Raw genomic sequence first — 20751 nt, forward strand, 5'->3', positions numbered from 1 at the left:
AGATAAATGACGATATTACATGCTGGCAAAACATCAGTAAACACCTACCATTTTATAAACACCTTTCTAGAAATAATTACAGGAAATTGAGACTTTGCAGGTGCACTTTCCCCCTTTTCATCTTTTCAGTGTGAGGAGTGGTTAGCATTTGGAATTCAGAATTCATATTTTTATGAAGACTTTTTAGAAACCTAAGTAGAGTTAGTGCTTCTTTTTTGTAATGCTTTGGATTTGCATTTGGCTCATTGTCATTGGAAATTTTGAAAGTTAAAACTAGTTTGTGTTTTTCTAGTGCGGCATTCTTAGAAGGCCCTAAGGAATGAGACTCCAACTATTGCAATTCAGTCACTGCTTTGCAATACACATTGTCCCACAGATGCTGGGATGGTCCTCTTGGTCCACTGCATTCTGGTCATAGGTTCTTTAGAATAGGGGTCATCTCTGTCTTTTATTTGTGGTATGTGCCTTATTTTTTAAATAATAGCGTTGCTCAGAAAATGTAAGCACAAAACAATGCAAACCTGGCTGCATATTTTCCTTTTTAAATTTTATTTATTTGTTGAGTAATAATAATGTGCAACAGACAAGTGTTAACCTGGAATAAGTTGGCTTTGGTTTTAGAGGGTATCCTTTTTTGTTCTGATATCATAATGAAATAATCAAAGTAAACATTTCATGCCCATCAGTGCTTTTATTTATGAAGATGTCTTTGCTAGTTTAATACAACTAACACACTGTGTCAGACATGCTTTGCCATCCCAAGTGGCATGTTGGGGGCAGGGGAGGAGTATTACTTCAGTTCCTTTGTGTAGGTTCTTCCAAAAGCCAATGCTGCCTGGATTAATATCATCTTCCCACTGTCTCTTGTACTGTGATCATTAAAAAGTACTTTCCAGCCAGAAACTATCAGCTATCACGGGTCTGGAAAAAAACTACCCCAAATACTCTTCAGACTTGTAAGTGAGGAGCTAGAAATGCTATTGTGGCATTTGCTTAGACAAAATCTTCTGCAAAAATGCTTACATATCACTCATAGCCTTTCACAAACCTTCAGTGAGAGTTATGACAGTAAGTTTATTACATTCATTCCAAGCTTTTGCTTTAAAATTTTTTATTTTCGTGCAAATAATCTTCCTTGCTAGAATTTTCACTGTTTCATCTGACGTGCAAAATTATCCTTGTGGATTCGTGTGATGTCTCTGACTGGTAGCAAAAACCATCTAATAACTGGAATTCTGTGCTGGTGTCTTTTTAAAACCTAGACAACAAGTAGTGAGTGATTATCAAGGAAATTATTTTCTATAAAAAGCAGAACAGTAGCTGTAGCCAGTGGTTCCCAAATGGTGTGTTTTGGACACAGTTCTGCTCGGATATTTCAACCAGAAATATCAAGCAGTGGATATTTCAAGCCCTCACTGACAGTAAAAACAGTAGGAATGAAAGTTACATTCTGTTGTACAGAGATAAGTATAATGATTAAACACTGTAAATAATATCTTACTGCTTCATTATTCTGAGCTACTTGTTTCTTATGAAGAATGTCAGAGTTCTACAAAGAGAAAATGGAGTGAACAGTAGAGTTGGAGAATTTATGCTTGTTTCAGACATTAGGAAAGGACTAGGGTTTTTCCATTTTTACATAATTTTACTGTTTTTTTTAAATACATATTTTATATATGTAATGGGGGAAAAGTATATTATTTCTTTCAATTTCCTCATGTGGAAACAAGGGCAATATAGCTACAACAGATACATGAAAAGAGGAAATACTGTCTGAAAACACACCGAGTAAGCAGGACATTACAAGACACTGCTGCCTCCTTGTACATATGTATTAAGTGACTTCTAAGATGAGCAGGACTCCTAAATGAGCAGAAATTATGTTTCATTAATTTCTTCACTTTTCTTCTTTTCCAGTTCCATTCTAATGCTGAGACAGAGAATAGGGAGAAGGATTTATTGTCAAATACATTACCTGATTGCTATTATACTACTTCATTCTTTTAAAGTCTAAAATGAACACTACACTTCCAGATGCATTTCAATTTTAACTATGCTTTCTTTGTTGAAGCAAGATTATTGATATTAGTTAGGCCTACTTTAATAAATAACAGTCTCTTAGAGGGAGTGCTTGTAGCGAGTTAAGAAAAAATGACAACAAAGTATTCTGTTATTCTTACAGATTTTTACACTGGCACAGTGTATTAGAGGTGGAGACCGATGAAATACTGACTACTGAAAAAACAAACAGAAATCAAAACAAATACACATACCCCCACCAACTGTATAAACATTCTAAAAAGTCTCTACCATGAATATCTAATGATTCTTTATTCATATATCTACTCAAACAGTCATTGCTCCTTTGTCCAGCTGAATTATTTTGCTTCTTACCTTGACTTGCAGATAAACTGTGACTCAGCGTTTTACTGAGGTGCTGGAGAATGAAAAAAAAATTGAAGATATTATCAGACATTAAAGAATGCTAATTTTAAATTGAGACTTGGTACTGAAGGTGAAATATGGATGCTCTCTAGTAGTTGCTTTTATCTGATGATTCTAAGAAGATTTAATGTTCCTAAAGCAAGCTTCAGATGATGATAAATTTAATCTTTGAGCCCTGAAGGTATTGGTACCCAGCACTGCAAGGTGCACTGGATGCACATTCCTGATTTAGCACTGAGTCAAACATTCAACTCGGTACTGTGTAGAAATACCTTCAGGCTTGCTGTGCTGAAAATGGATTTCCATCAATTACTGCTATGTAGGTCACTTTTGCAGCTTTTGCTGGGTTTGAGCACTTAAAGTAGTGCTACATACATTTGTACTGAGAAATAGATACTTTATCGGCAGCTTTACCAAAAATATTTAATATATGATATTTTTTTATTGTGTAATAAACATGTGACTTTTGTTCCTGGTCCTTTTGACTAATGAAATAATTTGTCAGTGCTCCAAAAATATTTGTGATGCACTACCTTTTACATATATCTAATAGCCACTGACTTGATTTAAAACTTTCAGTTATGGAATAAGCACAAAGTCTAATAAAGTCATCCTCAATGCAGTGTTTGTAGAAAGACCTTCCCCTTCCACTGCTGAGTATCTGCTCTAGGAATATAAAGTCAGAAGTGCAATAATTGTACACCACCAGACCTGTATTACCTAGCAAGTAACCTAATTCTATCATAATGCTTCAGAATGAAAAAAAAATCTTGCTGGTGCACGTAAGTAACAAACTTTTTATATACCACCCAAAAAGTCAGGGTTAGATAAAGGGGAACAATGATTTTATTTTTTTTTAACTACCCATTACTCTCTCTTCATTGCAGTGTTAGGGTTATCCATAGGATTAATCTGATTACCTCTGACATCCAGTCTGCACTCTATTTCATCTTCACCACACTCATTCACAGCTTTACAGGTGTAAATGCCACCATCAAAGGGAGTGGGTTTCCGGATCTCCAGGGTCAACACCCCCTGCTTACTGAACATGCGGTATTTGGCATCCCCAGAGAGATCCATTTTGTTTTTGAACCAGAATATCTTTGGCTGCAGAACAAAAAAGAAGATTTTTTAAATAGAAGGTAGAGAATGGAAGATTTACACTCGATCTTGCAGCTTTAATGTAGCCACTAAAGGCTAAATAGTATTATTAGGGCTATTTACAAAGCAGGGTTAATAGTTTTTCAACAACATCTCATTCAGTACAAATTCATGAGACCAATAATTCAAAAGTTCAATATTTCCATTAACTCACAAATAGCATATAGAAAATGTAGGTTTGTGTCCTGTTTTATTGCAATTTTAAAACCCAACCCTATTAACTGTCTACAAATTCATTCATTTAGGAGTTATTTAGTTGTGCTTATTAAAATGTATTTGAATGCTACAAGTATCTTGGAGAATTAAGCTTCACAGCTCATTAGAACAGAAGTGTCATAAAAGTCTACAGATGCTGGATGGCCAAACTGGGATGCCAAAGTTTGGTCCAGGAAAGCATTTTCCAAACCCTCTAGTGTATCTTTAGAAACTTCAGGAATTTAAAAATGAAGTTCCTGTTGGCTTCTGCTGTGGAATGAAGTTGTTGCTTCTATACCAGTTCAAGCTTTTATGTTTTGTTTCCAGTACTTGAAAATGTGCCTTTAATTTTTATAAATGAAATTTTGAAAATGAAAACTCTGATATAAAGCAAACTGCTTTTGTTATTTCAAGCTCATTAGTACATACAGTGAAGAAACAGTCTTTAAAGAATAGAAGACCAAGCTTTGCATTTATCTGTTTTTCTTTCAGAATTAATGTCTTCTGTTTCTTCATCCATAAACCTCAAAACTACTGCACTGGTTTTATAGAGTGCATTCAAACCTACTGAATCAATTTGGTCTTTGACCTGTGATATATCAATCCAGTGCATCCCACTTGCCATGCTTAATTTTCTTGGCAGATCTCAGCTGGAATTTTTCCTGCCTTAACATTTTTTCCTTGTCTCTCTATAGCCCCTTTATCTTTTTGGGTATATGTCTCTTATTATACTTCATTACTGGCAGGGCATGAGTACTGTCTCTGCCTGAAGTGATAACTTTACCATGCCATACAGATCATCCTGAGGTGTGCTTGAGAATCTACAGTTACTCAGAATTGGAAACCTCCATTCACATAAGCTACTCTCTATGAATGAGACCTTTGGAAGAGTACTGAAGTAGGTATGGAAACATTTTATCAAGGTTAATTTGGGCAATGGAAGTACAAAAAGATATCTGGAAAAGTTGCTTTAAGAGTATTAGGTGTCCTGAAGGCTGAGGACTGCTTGTATCCTTCAGGCTAATGTGGAAGGACAAGCTAGCACGCCTACATTCCAAAGCCTGCCACTACTGTACAGTAATAGCTGTAAAACTGAGAAGGTTTTTAAGAATCTTCATAAAACCATGGAAACAGAATGAAGTGGATGCAGATGCACAAAAATGTCAGTTAACCAAGAGGGAATATTGTCACTAACGCTGTCATTTCTAAGCTGAGGCAGCTACTGGAGGATTTTGCCTACAGTTGCTGGTGTTTCTTCTGTAATGTTCTTGTTCTTTTGAAGCTGTTTACATGGATATGCTTCCTTTTTATTTTTGAGTTTTGTCTGGAGCTCCTTCTTCATCCAATGAACTTCAGCAAATGATTTTTGTTTTTTAATTTGGACTCTGAGTGATTGTTACATGTTTTGCTCTGTAGCAATCAGATCCTTGCACAGATATGGGGTAGTGAAAGATGCTGAAAATAAGCAACCAGAGGTGAAGGGATTGTACTGATTTAAATTTATAACAAGTTATGTCATAATATGGTAAATTCCTTCACTGCAGACAAAAATCTTATTTCCCTTTTCTGAGAAGTCTATATTTAGCTCCTAGCTGATACAATTTTAACAGCTTGTTCCTGATTAACAAAATAGTACATCTTTATGTAGTCTTTGATGGGACTTTAATAAATATATTTAGAATGAGAAAATATTCCTGCAAGATTAAAAAAACAAACCAACAACACCCCACAAAAAAACTTCACATGAGACCAGACCTTATTCTAGTTAGTTTTGCAAAATAGCTCAGACTCTCAAAAACTTATGTGGATGCATTGGTGTAACAGAAAACCCGCTGTTCCTCTGTATCATTTGGTTAATGGAACAGTATATGACATTTAGCTGCTGTTTTCTTCAAAGTCTGAAGAGAGCAAAGTATAGATTGTGAGATCATTTCGTTGTTGTTTACCTTCTCCAGTGAGTCGTTTTTATGCAGCTGTGGTACATTTCCAGTGGTGTGGTGTCACCACAAGCAGTGACTGCCCTTCCCTCTGTCTCCTTCACCGTCTTGCCCCCCCCGGTTCTGCACAGACCCACCCGAACATTCGCCCCCCTCTCTGCCGCAGCCTCAGGTGTGAGCGAGGTGGGACATGGCTGGGAGCCCTCTGCTTCTCCTTGGTACAGCCATGCCACACTCAGCCACGCAGAACTGACAGGAATTCTAGGGCAGCCCGTGGCTTGTTGCAGCAATCTCAGCGACAGTTGTGAGGGGTACCTTGGGGATTCCTCTGACAGCACAGCTGAGTGTGGTGTTGTATCCCGCAATCACAGAGCGGTTCACCAAGGGGTGGGTGAATTTAGGAGCTTCGGAGAAGTCGTGTGCTTTGTAACTGGGGGGTTTGTAAATGGTGCCTGCAATTCAAAGAAACAAAATAGTAAGAACTGTGTTGTCAGTTCTGCTGACTTGTGTACAATCTATTTGTCATTTATTTTGCCTGTATGATTTAAAGAAGCTTCAAAGCTTTTGGCATGTGTGATATAACAAGTCTTTAAATACATTTCATTCTAAAACATGTCTCATGTTTAATGTGTTAGTTAAGGTGAAAGGTCCTGGCAATCACAGGTTTTCAGCTTCTGTTAAAAATATGATAGCCATACGTGTGCAGGGAAAGTCTTCACCACAGACATCTTCAACTTTTAACCCCAAAATATAAATATAATCCCCCAGTTGTATTATTTTCTTAAGATAATATAGTTTAGGAAGACTGTGTGATTAAATATTTTTAACTGATATTTGTATTAGTACAGGAGATCTGCCTAGATAAGGGCTCTTGATGCTCAAAGTCTTTATAAGTGCTAGTTACTAAATAATGAAAATATCTTTAGTGGTGCAGCTGGTAAGACTGTATTTTCCATTTGCCAGTGTATTACTTCTGGTACTTAGTGGCTTTTGTGATCTTTGTTTTGAAGAATATGTTACCTGTTTTTTGGATATGGGCAGGATTTTTGGTGGTTGCAGCAGTTTCACTCAATCCACACAAATTTTCACTGAAGATTCGAAAAAAATACTCATTTCCCATAATCAGGTCTGACACTATACAGTTTGTGCGACGATAGTGATCAAAAACAGTATACCATTCCTGTAACAAGACTATACTGTTTAGAGAGATGTTATGAGAGGTCAGACATGGTGCTAGTTTTGGTATGGAGAGATTCTTTTTGCTACAAGGAAAAGACAGGCAGACAGGTATTTAACACTAACCTGTGAAATGAATATTATGTTGCTTCCTGGGAAGATCAGCTGATCTATTTTCTTACTTTTATATTCTGGCGGTGTGATAGATGTTTGAATACTTGCATTTTGAGGAAAAATGTCCCCCAAGTCTCTACCATATTTTAGCCATACCCATATCTGGGGAATCTGGTATGAGTTATGTACTCAGAACATGACTACTTAATGGGGTCTTCCATGAGAAAGACATTTTTTGGCTTGACTGGCATACGTACCTCTCCCAGTATATACCCTGGTATGCCCAGCATCTCACTTCGAGTCTAGCTCTTCCTCCCTCCCCTTCAATTTTTTGCCGCATTTATGAAAAATGTAATTCCAAATAAAAAGTATAATTCTACCTTCTAAGTAGAGCTGTCTATGCAGTCACCACCAGAGACTGCACATGCTTGATCTCTCTTCCATTTTCTACTGAGCATTTAATGCAGTTCTATCCTTCACCTTTTTGGGCTTTTTTTTAGATTCTTTTTTTCAATGTTTAATTGCCTCTGAGATGCCATAGGACACCTCGAACACACAGCTGAGAGTCATGAATTCAGTCATTTCCCTCAAGTCTCTGTGTTCCCAGAGCAGGTGCTGGTTTAACTCCATACAAAGCCATGGACCCAGCCCAAGTTCTTACCATTGTTTTTTTGTCAGCTTTCTGAACTGTGTAGCCCAAGATCTGAGCATTGCCATCATCTTGGGGAGGTGTCCACTCCAGGGCTGCATTAAATCCCCAAACATCTACAAGCTTTATATTCTGAGGAGGACCAGGCTTGTCTGCAGAGGAGACATAAAAAAACACCTTAGCTTTTAGTTCAAGATCCAAAGAGCTTTGTCATTTCTCCATGCAGGGAGAGAAAACAGAGCCTGATAGCAATCTATAACATTTCATAGCAACACATTTCATTTATATGAAGTTAAAACTGTAAACAAGAAATTTGGGGAATTTTCAAAAATCCTCTTAATACTCTACCGAGAGGCCTGAATCCTACTGAGAAATAGACAACACACTAGAATTAGTAACATGGGAACCAGACAAACTCTTCTTTAAAGTGTAATAAGAAGTTTGTGTTGTTTGGATGGATGTGATTAACTCTTCAACTGCAATTTTATCACTTTGTTGCCTCAATGCAATTTCTTGGCCATTCATCTACATTGCTATAACAACCAGGGCGATGGGCTATGTGCCTTCCCCCTGAGGAAGGCCAGCCATTTGGGAATACACCTTTTCCCTCTTGGCTCAGTGCTTATTAGCTTGCCCACTAGGTGATATTTCTCTGTAACAACTAGAAAAAGAACAAACTCTCAAAGAGATACAGAAGTCTGTGTCCTTTTTAAGATACATGGAAATATAGAGAAAAACAATATAGAATGAAATGATTTTAATTTTCTTCTTTCTTTTTTGAGTATCATTCATATTTATACCATGTTTAGTCAAATGCTCTAAGATATAAATGAGATTTATTAAATAATAATTCTGTCTGGTTTAATTTGAGGACACCGGTTCACCTTTTTGATGTTAGGTTGTTGCACACAGTCATGGGGCCTGTTGGGGAGAGCTGGGTAATTGATCTTGTTATTGAGTGAAAAATAGTTCAAGATCATTCCAGACAGCTGAAGGGAAACTGTCTCCCCATTTTGTAGCTAAGCTGGAAAAATTAAGAAAATGGTAAGAATCTGGTGGATGTAGGTTTGAGATGAGCAAAGCACAGAGGAATGTAATTATAGGTGGCTTGTAATTTAATTCCTAAAGAAGGATATGCAAAGCAGTAATAAACCAGCCTTTGTTATTAGGGGAACTGTGACTTTCTACATCAAAGCACAATGTGCTAATTCTCTTTTCACTGACAAACTTTGGAATTGAAAACTGCTTTATAATTAGGTTTGACCCCTACTGTCCTCCTTCAAAGTGGTGCCAACTAGAACACCGCATGATGTCTGATAAGGGATATGGAATGCATGGCTCTCATTCCATTTATCATCCTCTTTGTTCCTATCTTACACTAACATTTCAGAGAAAAATCTGCCATCTTCTGTGTTTCTCAACAGCCACCAACCAGGTAAAGCCTTCCTTCATTTTATCCTCTGTTTCTGAAGTAGGGAATGGCAGTGTGTTGTCAAATGAGCAACATTGCTTATGGAGATGTGGAAATGCGTTTGCTGTTAACTTGAATCACAACTTAAAAGAAAAAAAACCTATTTGTGTTATTAGATGTGTATCTTTATTACACAGCGACCAATTACTCTGTTCTGATTTCAGAGAAGAATTTTTCATACTACATATCTGTCTGCATATATGTGAAGAACAACTTTAAAAACATGTAGAGATGGATAAATTTGCTACATGGGTTTTTATATTCTTGATCTTTGGTTCAATGAGACAATGCAATCTGCAAGAGTATCCATTCAAAATTTCTTTGTAGAATGGTAGAATATTTCTTTCTCAGTACTAACCAGTACATCTCTAGCTTGTGAATAGACGATGGGAAAAGTTAGACTTAGTGATGCTTCTGTACCAAATTACTTTCCTCTGTCGGACACTGTGTTAGAGTGGGTATTCATAATCTGAGGAAGGATTGTGTGTTACCCTCAGCACAAGCTCAGCTGAGGATTTTTGCAAACTAATGAAATTTATAAGATGGGAAGAAGACATAAAGTGTGAATTATCTTCCAAAAATAAATTATAATTCATATTTTCAAATAATACATCATGAGAAATATAATTAATTCCAGTTTAAAAAGGTAAGTATAGAACTGAGGTTTGCTTTGGTCAATAGAAGGCATGATGGGAGACATAATTTATTGATTCATGTAGAGGGGGAAAGAAGTTTAGGGAGCTGTATCCTCCAGATATTGGAGATAATTTCATTATCTAAAAGCTTTCTAAATGTATTTAATAAATACTGTATTCCTATAGTACAAGTGTGTATTTTTTTGGTCTGCCGAGTAAATGGCAGCAACAGTTTTGGCAGCAAGGTAAGGTGATGGCAGTTTCCTCTTGTTTGGAGTTCACAGGTGACTCATCACAGCAGCAGAGCCTTTGGCTACCCGCATTCTTGGCTTACTCCAAAAAAAGATAGGGTCTGAAGCCACAAGCATTACTTCTTCATCAAGTAGATTTTGCCAAGGGAAGTTAGCTGGTGAAAAGACACCTCAAAAAAATCACTGATTAATTTCTTGTGTCTCTGAAAGCCTGGTTGGCTTTTCAGCCTGCTGTTCTACAGCACCTAAAGCACCTCTAGGAGTACAGAAAGACTTCCTGAATCACCCATATTTCTGTCTTGCCAAGAGAATATAAAATCTGGGGAACAAAAAGTGCAGTTGACAGAATTCTGATGACAGAATAACAGAATCAAGATTCAGAGTAGATGCCCTGATTGGAGAAGTATCTGCATATGTTACAAGCCCTTCTTGGTCATTAATTAAATGAAATATACATATTCCCATTCATTTGAACAAACTGCCCAGGAAATACAAAGTTAATGCCTGTCCTCCAGCTCTTATCTGTGTGATAAGATTAGTTGCTTTTTTTCAATCATTCATTTTCTATATGAAATAACTCTTTGACAATGGTAGATGGATGTGGTTTTCTGACTTTCTACAGTATCAAACAATAGGTGGATGACACTTGGTGCTATGGTCTAAGAGCAATGGCCAGAATCAAGAGTCACTAACCAATTTTAGAAAGGTATTTTAGTGTGTAGGGTGCAGTACTCCCCTTACCTGAGTCACAGAACGGCTTGGGTTGGAAGGGACCTCAAAGATCATTCAGTTCCAACCCCCTGCCATGGGCAGGGACACCTTCCAGTGGACCAGACTGCTCAGAGCCCCATCCAGCCTGGCCTTGTACACCTCCAGGAGTGGGGTAGCCACAGCTTCTCTGGGCACTCTTGGGATTATTTTGTTTTAGCTGCCATTTACTTATTTTGCTCTTGCAGAACTCTTGAGCAGAAGCAGCTGCTGGTATTAAGACATATTTGCTTCAATTTTTTATGCCTTTCTTTTTTGCTGTTGGCACCATTACATACCTGTTCTGCCAACATAATTTATAAAACTTTAAGCAGAGTAAAGCCAGAATTTTTAATTCCAAAACATTAGGAGCTGAGCCAAAACACGTATTCTAAAAATGTACTAATACAGTGGAAGAAATTTGGGATAATAGTGTGAAAGTGTGGGGAAAGAGAAATAAACACAGTTATAAAGAATGTTAAAAAGAGTGGTAATGAGGAGAAATAGAAGAGCTCTGGCTGAACATTAATGAAAGATCTCAGAAGGAGGCAAGATCTCAGAATATCTCTCACATAATCCCAAGAGAAGTTATGGAAACTTTGGCAATGCATTTCTTTGAAATGACATTAGAAAAGAGACTGGAAATTGAAGAATAGAGAATAAGCCTCAGACTAACTAGACACTCTTAACAGAGTAAGGCATTACATGTGAATTTTCCAAATTCACGGGACTGTGCCTTCTAATTTTTGGAACAGTAGAGGTATATTATGGCAATGATTTTATCTTCACTATCCTTATCTAATAAAAAAAAAAACCTGTAGGAGTACATCTATTCCAAGATTCCTATTTCCTTCCTTGAGTGCAATATGGCTCTTCCTAAGAACACCAGAACTCTCGAGTTCTTTCTATCTCTCTCAGAGTGGTAGAAAGAAGATTGATAAGGATGATCAAAGATATGGAATGGCATCTGTTTGAAAATAATCAAAATGAAGAGTCTAAAATTTGAGAAAGTTAACTGAGGCGAGTGTGACTGAAGGCTATAAAATCATGAGTAACATGGAAAAGGTGAATGATTATTCATGTTTTTTTCTGATACAAAACTGTATGGACATTAAAAGAGATTGTCAGGAGGCAGACTCAAATCAAAACAAATAGATACATGTACTTAAACTGAAATTCCTTATAAAAGGATGTTTGGATTCTCAAACTAGACCTGAATGAAAATACAGACTGGATAAAATTAGGCAAGAAAAAAATCACTGAAGAGCTATGGAACACACAGAATATCCCTCATCCTCTGAAGGTCTCTAGAACACATAATTTCAAGGTGGGAAAATATAGTAGGAAAATAAGGTCACATGCTAGCCCTGCTCTGGGCTTGTCCTGCTCATCTGCAACCATTGAAAAGAGAAGGGATTCTGAGGTAGTTGGATCTTTGGGTTGCCTCAGTCTGGCCACTATTTTGTTTTGTATGATCTGCTTAATTCTGATGTTGTCAGAGTCTTACCTATGATTTGTATTATTATTGCAACTTTATCAGACATGTTTTCTATCTGAAGAGTGACTTCATATGTTCCTGAGTGATGAAGCTCTGCCTTTCTGATGAAAAGGATTGTGTCCGTGTTGCTGTTCCGAATTCCCACATCTTTGGAGTCTAGAGTTTGACCATTTTTCAGCCAAGTGATTTTGGGTCTTGGTTTACCCTAAAGAGAGAGAAAAAAAGGAATTTTTATTTTTTTAGGCTTTAGTGGATTTCCATTTTTCTCTTAGTGATCTATAAATCTAGAAAGTCTAATATAATACACAGAGTTGAGATAGTAAACTCTCTAAATACTTTACAATTCCTGTTTTTCTCCAGACAAATATTTGCTCCCATCTGTCTGGTTTAGTGGCACCGTGCTCTGAGGATGCCATTTAGTTAGAAACTGAAAAGATATTGAGAACAAATCCAGAAATACTATTCTTGTGCTGGTCTGGTACTCTTTCCCAGGCATCAGTGAAGCCAACAGGTGATCTGACTTGTTCTGATTGTTATTGGCAGAACCCTTACACACCTGAGGACTTTATTAGCTCTGCTCCCCTTCTTCTCCCTTTCTTAAAACATTTGATGCTCTGTCCCTAGGCATTTTTAAGATCTCTTGAAAAGTTATTATCATCTTGCAGTCTTGGGGTGTGAAATTTACTGTATAATTCTTTCTGCACTGCAAAATAGTTTTGGTGACTGTCAGCTTAAGCAGTCAGCGTTGCTACACGCATGGAAGATGGCATTATGGAATCAGTGAGATATCGGTGGTTTGCATCACCCTCATCCAGCCATTTCCAGGAAAGATGGTAAGTACTATTTAATTCTTCAAAAGTTGTTGGAGTGCTACTGCCACAGTACAACTCCAAACAAGGAATCCAAGAAAATAGAAAATTGCCATGATGTATTTATTAAGTGTATTAATAGTTAATCCAATAGAAAACAACTCAGTGGGGTTTTTTAAGTTTCTGCCAGATTACCAAAGCGAAACAGTGCAGCACAGGCCTGGAATAGTTCAGATGGGTGGTGGGGGAAAGCAGGACCTTGCAAGCCAGCAGTCAGTTCTGCTTAGGCTGCCCTGGAACTGAACTCTAAGGCACTGAAATCGGGACACTCTGCCTCCAGTAAACAGCAGAGAAAGCAGCTCCGAAAGGCTCCTCAATCCTCTGGGTGTCTGGAACATACTCTGAAAGACTGTATCTCTTCCCTTAGCCTACAGGGGGAGATTAGGATACTCAGACTCTTGGCTTTGGTGCCTAAAGGTAGCCAGAATAATAATGAATCTTTGTGCATTGCTACACCTTTATTTCAGGTTTGTCTGGTATTTGCTCAGAAAGTCTGTGTAGCATCATTTTTTTTTCAGTGGTAATAGGAAAAAAACTCCACCTTTTATAAGATTCAGGCCACGATCTGTCCAAAATTATACTTAAAGGATGTCTAAAACACCTAGAAATTGCTATTCATTCATAGAGGCTCTCTTCTCGAACTCATCAGATGTAATTTATTTTACATCAGGGCTGATATACACCTTGAATGAGGAATGCTGTTGGATCTTCCATTTTCTCTATCTGGTAAAATATTTTCTTACAGCTTTCTGCCAAGGAGCATAGTTAAGAGCACCTCAGGCCTGTAGCTTGGAAATAACAGATACAAGATAGTTTTGTCCTGTTCTAGTGTACCTTTACCCTGGTCTCATTTCATAGAACTGATTAGAGAAAGAGATGGCTTCTCTTCAGCTGGAATGTATAGTAGAAATTCTGGAACAAGTAAAAGTATTTGAGTTGTTTTGTGTTTTATTTTCCATATCTATGTGTTCCTATTGGTGAACATGACAAGAACTGACTATTTTACGTCCCACATATGTGTGCATTTTAAAGTGATATGAAGATCTTCCTTGAAAAATTTGGCTAGGGAATGCTTTCAAAATAAAAATAATCTGCTTAAATAGTATAGTTTGGTGGGCCTTTGTTTAAATTTCTACTTTGTCAAGACAAATACTTGTCGGGTTTTCAGACTGATTAGAATATTGTTGCTGCTGGTGTTGTACCATGGCTGAACAGATAGGTTCACTCACAGCACCTCCTTTTTTGAGGCGCTGTGAGTGCCAGTGAAGGATTGCAAGTGTTCAAAGTGTTGGTTTTCATATACTCTTATATTTATAGATTGTGAAAAGCACAAACAGATAGAAAGCATGTTCCTAATACATATGTCAGAGGATTGGATTTCTGCAATCTGTAATAGATAATCTGAGACAGAACAGTGAGTGACAGAGTGGCTAAATAGCACCCCAGAGAAACTTCAGGGAGTTCACAGCCAGGGAAGAATGAATTTAAATGCTCTTAGATATTTATATTCACATATAGATGATGGACAAAAAGACTGCTCAGCACTATTGTGAATTTTATCCACTAATAGCACATAATATCCCTCCTCGCATGCCACGTAGTTGATTTTGAAGCAAGAATGTGTTGATTCTCTTCCTTTCACCAGAATGTTCCACCTGCTTAATGTACTCGACAGAAAAAGGGTTAGTAACAGTGTTTTACTTTCTTTTCTGAACATTTTGATCTAAAGATTTAAATAGATTTGCCAGTAGCATTAAGCCCAGGATACCTTGACGATGTATTTCATAGAATTTCACTGTAGTGACCACAGAGGTCACTGGAAAGGTTGCACTGAGACTGTACATAGTAGAAGACACTGACTTCCACTTTCATTAGATCATAGCTATTGTATCTACTTAGAGTATTCTGCAATATTAATGGTCAGGCACTTAAAATTTTTCAAAATGTAAAGGAAAAGTTCTTTTTGACTTGCTTTTTTTGAAAGCTCATCACTTTTACATATTCTAAATAGCTATAGCCACAATTCTTAGTACTGTGAAAGCTGCAATTCAAACTATGACAGATTTAATTCACTCAAAAAGTACTTATTAAATTAAAGTCCTCTGGCTTTGTTCTCAGAGTAAAATCTGGTGTCGATGGATAGATTTTAGCCTTTTTTGTTAGCCTTACCCTTTAGGAGACAAGAGTTTATGCCAGCACATGATTTGTCAGTCAGATACTCAAATAACTTGTCAATCAGTTGGTTCAATTTGGCCAAATTTGACGGAGCACTAGAAATCCCTAAGATTAGCTTAGTACAGTTCTGTGAGGAATTGATGACAGAATGAAATGCCAAAACCTCAGTTAGTGTCCCCACTGAGGAAAAGTCAGGGAAAGCTCCGTCTTTATCTATTTTGTTTGGCAACAGCTGAATGATGAGGCAGGATTAAGTGAAGCTCTGGATTAGCTGCTAAATGTTACCCTGGCCAGGAAACTGAGGACACGTCAGTTAGGACTCCCCAGGGGAGTAGGGAAAAGAACTGGGAAATCTCTGGGAATATTGCAGTGAGGCTGCTCTCAGCAGAGGAGGCGGCTGGATACGCTGGGAAGGGCGTGATATGGGGGTGTCGTGGTTTCGCACCTCCCTTCCTGGCAGAGTCTTGTGGGGAGCAGAAAAGGCCTTTGCTCTGTGTGTGCACTGCTCTCAGCAACAACTAAAATACCCCTAAATTATCAATAGTCTTTCTGGCACCAATTCGAAACATCACCCCATAGTGGCTTCCATGGAGAAAATGAACTCTGCCCAGTGACAACCAGCACAAGGGGACATAAGACACAAATCTCTAAAATGCTAAACTTTATTCCCCTGCTTATGGGACAGCTTGTCAAATTTGTGCAATTTTTCTTCAACTTGGGCATCAAAGAAGGAAAAATATCTGGTTTTTTAGTTGGTTTTTTTTTTTTTTAATAACTGCATAACTCAGAAATAGCAGATGTACAAATCTTGAATTTTGTGTGTGGCTAGACATCAGTGAAAAAGTCTTTCTAGCAATTTTGGAGATAAGGAATGTGAAAGCAAAAAATAGCCTTGTGATTATGCTGAAATAATTAAAGCATGCAGTTCAAGAAAGTTACTCCATGCATGGGCTTGCAATTGTGTACTAATCAGATATATCTTTGTGAAAAAAGCAACTTTTCATGTAACCCAGTAACCACAGGGCAAAAAGACATGTACCTTTAAGCTTACATAGATTTTGCTCCAATAATTTTTTCTCCCCTGCTGGTACTGCTCAAACAAAAGAATGTAAGTGATGTGTTCATGTATGTCTCCCCTGTGGAAAAAATGTTTTGCATATCTCCAGCATCTTTTATATGAGAATTTCAAAGCTCTTCACTAATAACAGGATTACATTTCCATAAATGTCAATCCTGGACAGTAGAGAAATTTCAGTGTCTTGAAATTTTAACTGAGGACTTGATTAAGTGATATATCTGTTATTACTGAGGATATGTCTCTCAGAGCCAGAGTCTGTAATTTACAAGTTCTTTTGCTATGTCTCTCAGAAAACCATTTCCTTACACACACTAATTCTTGCACTCTATTGATATTGTAGTCTTGCATCTGAAAAGAGGCATGTGGTGTTTTACAGATGGCCAGACAGTTGCCTGTACAGCTCTAGAAAATGCCAAGAGCCGGTAACTGGTTAGGTCAGTCTCTGTGTAAATTTTAGCAGTTTTGTGCATGACTTAGTGAGGCACCCTCGATAATCCTCATCATGCTCTGTTTTTTATACCTTCAGCTCATGTAAAGTAATGCCCAAGCTCTTTGTACACATACTCAGATTCTGCATAGGGCCAACTGGGATCTTCTGTTTATGTGCAAACTCTAGTTTTTGCAGTCAGCCTTTCAGAAATTAAAACACACACTTTTTTGCCGAAGAAGTTGCCCAGTGACATCATATACCTGAGTTCCAGAAGAGTAGTTAGTTGGATTCTTACACTTTTGTCTAATTCTCTCTAAGGTGCATCCTGTGTTCAGTAAGGAAGAATGGGCTTGATTTACTTACCCCACTTTTTCTTCTTCCCCAAAAGGTGGGATTAAGGAAGAAACTGTGACTATAAAACAATTGTGACTGAAAAAAGAGTGATTCCCTCCCCCTCCTCGAATGTTTGAGAGGGTTTAACAAATCATCAGCCATACTCCCGTAATTCTGCTGCAGCAGTGAAGCAATGGGAACTTGCATTAGGGAAACTACTTTAGGTAAGTGATGGTAAATAACCAAGACAAAATTGAGGCTGATACATACCTGAAAAGGAATCACAATATTGATTGTCTCACCCACTTTCTTCACCAGAGTCTGTCTGAGGTGGCGTGGCAGCCAGAATTTGGGACGCTCTGCAGTTAAGCATTAGTACACTAAATACAAAGCTTTTGATAATATGCAACATTTCATATAGCACAAATAATGCAAAAGACTGAAGAGAAGAGACTTGGATAATTGTAAGCACAAGAAAATGGGGCAAACGCTGTTCATGTTTTTAGGGAGTATCTCAGTGTCTAAGTAGTTTCAAATGTATTTGTCTACTGGATATAAATTTAGTATCAAGTCTCAGATATATATTTACAGCTGAGCATGTTTCAATGACAGCTGGATTTGTGAAAATGTGTCACATCTGAAATGCCAAATTTGGGTAACTTCTGTTGGATGTGAATCTTCTATGTGGACTTTGTTTCTTTGGAGAAATTGTTTATTTCAGTAGAAAGGATGGGATAAAGGGTGTATTGGATTAAAAAGAGTAATTGTAGATTATGATTATCTATTGCTATATTGATACTGCAGCACCTTGTAAATTGGAGATATTTATGGACATACTCAGAAAGCAGAGCAACTGGTGGATTCCTTTATCTTTCCACAGTCATTCAGTTACAGCCCTTTCTTTGAGGTGGATGCAGTGGAATCTCATTGTAGCATCTTAACTTTTCACTAACAAAGAAGGGACCTTACTGCATGTTTTTTTCATCTACACTGAAAAGCTTTTGTACATTCTCCTTTTGATCCTTATTTTTTTCCCTGTCATTTAAATAAGGCATTTCTTAACATACAATTACAGTATCTGTCTTCATGACCATTTGGTATTGAGATGCAGTAAAACTTTGTTTTATTTACATTGGCTCAGTGACACTCTGGAAGACACTTCATGTGAGCCAAGGTTGAGGAATCCACTATTAGCAGCTCTTGATGTCTTTTGGACTCCAGTCAAATGAATTTGAATCGACTGCTGTTGGGTGATACACAGGGTGGTAACTAATAATCTACAACAATTAAGTAAATAGATCTCTTGCCGTAGCCAACACAGTCATTTTGCAAAAACGTAGCAGCTTTTCAAGCAGAGAGGTAAATATAAAAAAATGTCTCTCAGATGCTGACAGTGTCATTGCAAGAGGTGAAATGTCCATATTTTTGAAAGTAAGAAATAGAATTTTATTTTAAGATCTTTGCTTTACAAATATAAGACCTGGATGTTGTAGAGATATCCTCAGAGTCAGAAGATACTGGGCACCTAATCAAAGTGGAAGAGCTGTTTGGGTGTTATTCTCAGATAAAGGCAGAATTTTGGCGAGAGGAAATAAATGAGTAAGGTTTGGTCAGTAGAGATACTCACGTAGGATCTCTTGGACAGTAACAGGCTCTTTTATTGTTGCTGCTCCACTCTCTCCAGCCAAGTTTACAGCCTTGATACGGAAATAAAGTTTGTCCCCCGTGACCAGATCTTTAACCAGTGCAGTTGTGCGCTCAGTTAGGCCAGGAAGAGCAGGAATCCATTCTGTAGCTGCAAGAACAGTATTTGCATATTGCAATGATACATTATTTTTCCAAAGCCATGCTTTGTTTGCAGTTGAAAGAAAATTTGTGTTAGGGTAAAATGAATTCAAGTTACAATGCCGTGCTTACAAGGGAATAAGTTGGAAGAAGAACTCTGGATGGAGGAGATGTGTACACATGGAGTTAAGGAATCTCTACACTTTGTTATTCAAGATAGCTAAGGATAAGGGAATAATCTTTGGGCAGTTCCTTTGTTTTTTTTTTTGTTTTTTTTTTTTAATAGAGCTTAGAGTTGAGGGACTTCTTGACATTTATTTTTACTACATGGGAGGGGGAGAATTTTTGGAAGTAACTTTAACAAGAAAGGGAAGCCTTAATTTAATTTTTTTTCTTGGAGTACATATACCTTCTGTGGCTGTCCAAACAGATTGGTGAGAGCCACATATGCTGAAAACAGTAATAGAGCACATAACTGTTGGAATTTATTATTTACTTCTCAATTGACACAGTAGAACAGAATTCTTAGTGCTTCCTTATTCTTAGGCGCAGAAATATGACTGATAAAATCATTCTGCAATGACATAGAGAATCTGGTAATGCTACAGTGATGTCTCATTAAAGACTATAAGTTATTTCTGGATAAATTATGCCCTGGAAACCCCCTAGTTTAGATTATCTGGCAATTGAGCCTAATGTTAGGGAAAATGTCAATATTAAAGTGACTATAAATTTGTTTGACTTTTATGACATGAGTATTATGTTGTAGCATCACAGAACATTGAATTTTGTAGATATGGTGCTGTTACACTCTTTATTACCAGCACAAGTATTAAATGAGGTAAGGTAATGGTTACTTTAAAGTATGACTGATGTTGTCACAATCATGTTATTATATCTGTTTCAAGGAATGTGCAATTCATGAATGATACAGAAGTATAGTAGTGACTATAGCACAGCAATGATATTTTTGCGTTACTTATGTGTATTAAAGTTTATGATGATTGTGAAGACGATATTATGGATGTGACTTCCATGGTTTACACTCACATTGTAGTGAGTATGGTGATGGTTGGCCAGGATGTTAGACACAGATTAGAGTTAAAATTTGATCATGCTGGATATGGTTATGTTATTGGTGGTGTATAGAGGTGAAGTTATTGCAATTGTAGCATTTTTAAAATATTTGGTTGCTGCTGCCTAGTACTCATGCTTACTTACATCCATCTTTGCAGTATTCCAAAATGTAACCATCTAATCCCCCAGCTCCAATCCGCTCAGGGGGCCTCCACTTCAAGGAAACAGTGCTGTCAGAAACATCTTCCACTGTAAAGTGGGTTGGTTCACTTGGAGGAGCTGTAAGGAAATATGGAGAAGTAGATTCTGAGAAAGAGCAATACAACTATGAGAATTCAAAGGCTATACAAGGAGTGATTAACAGGTGATTTGTGTACCACTGTCTATTTTAATGAAATAAATCTACCTGAAGCTCAGTTGTAAAGTGTAACACCTTTACATTTAATAAAAGCACAGCCTAAGACTCCTATAGTAGGAAGGGGAACAAGTGGTTAAGACAGTAGTTTCTATTCACAGATGCTCCCTTATAAGAGAAGCCACTGAAAAGAGAAGACTTGCAGAAGGGAGTCAAATTGTCATCATAAGTCTGCAGAAAAGTTTAGAAATGAAAATACATACTTTTTGTATTCTGTACTTACGCCCTCATTGTAACTGGACAAAATTCACATGGTCAGAGGACCAAATTCACAGTGGCTAAATTTCACTTCACTCACACAGTGGAGAAA

At 37.4% G+C, this 20751-nt stretch overlaps 1 protein-coding gene across 1 annotated transcript in view; it reads right to left on the bottom strand.

The window, feature by feature from the left end:
• Positions 1 to 526: 526 nt before the first annotated feature.
• The window catches only part of MYBPC3 (myosin binding protein C3), a 62531-nt gene continuing 42306 nt past the window's right edge, over positions 527 to 20751 (bottom strand). Inside the window, exons 27-36 of the mRNA XM_032113061.1 lie at positions 20171 to 20305; positions 18792 to 18959; positions 17435 to 17523; positions 12289 to 12484; positions 7690 to 7829; positions 6759 to 6918; positions 6054 to 6190; positions 3366 to 3552; positions 2395 to 2437; positions 527 to 1930 (exon numbers count right to left, since the gene is read on the bottom strand). Of these exons, the coding sequence (XP_031968952.1) occupies positions 2427 to 2437; positions 3366 to 3552; positions 6054 to 6190; positions 6759 to 6918; positions 7690 to 7829; positions 12289 to 12484; positions 17435 to 17523; positions 18792 to 18959; positions 20171 to 20305 (1223 nt within the window). The 3' untranslated portion in view covers positions 527 to 1930; positions 2395 to 2426. The remainder of the gene's footprint in view (positions 1931 to 2394; positions 2438 to 3365; positions 3553 to 6053; positions 6191 to 6758; positions 6919 to 7689; positions 7830 to 12288; positions 12485 to 17434; positions 17524 to 18791; positions 18960 to 20170; positions 20306 to 20751) is intronic.

The sequence above is a fragment of the Corvus moneduloides genome, chromosome 6, assembly GCF_009650955.1.
Source record: "Corvus moneduloides isolate bCorMon1 chromosome 6, bCorMon1.pri, whole genome shotgun sequence".
Taxonomy (NCBI): Eukaryota; Metazoa; Chordata; class Aves; order Passeriformes; family Corvidae; genus Corvus; species Corvus moneduloides.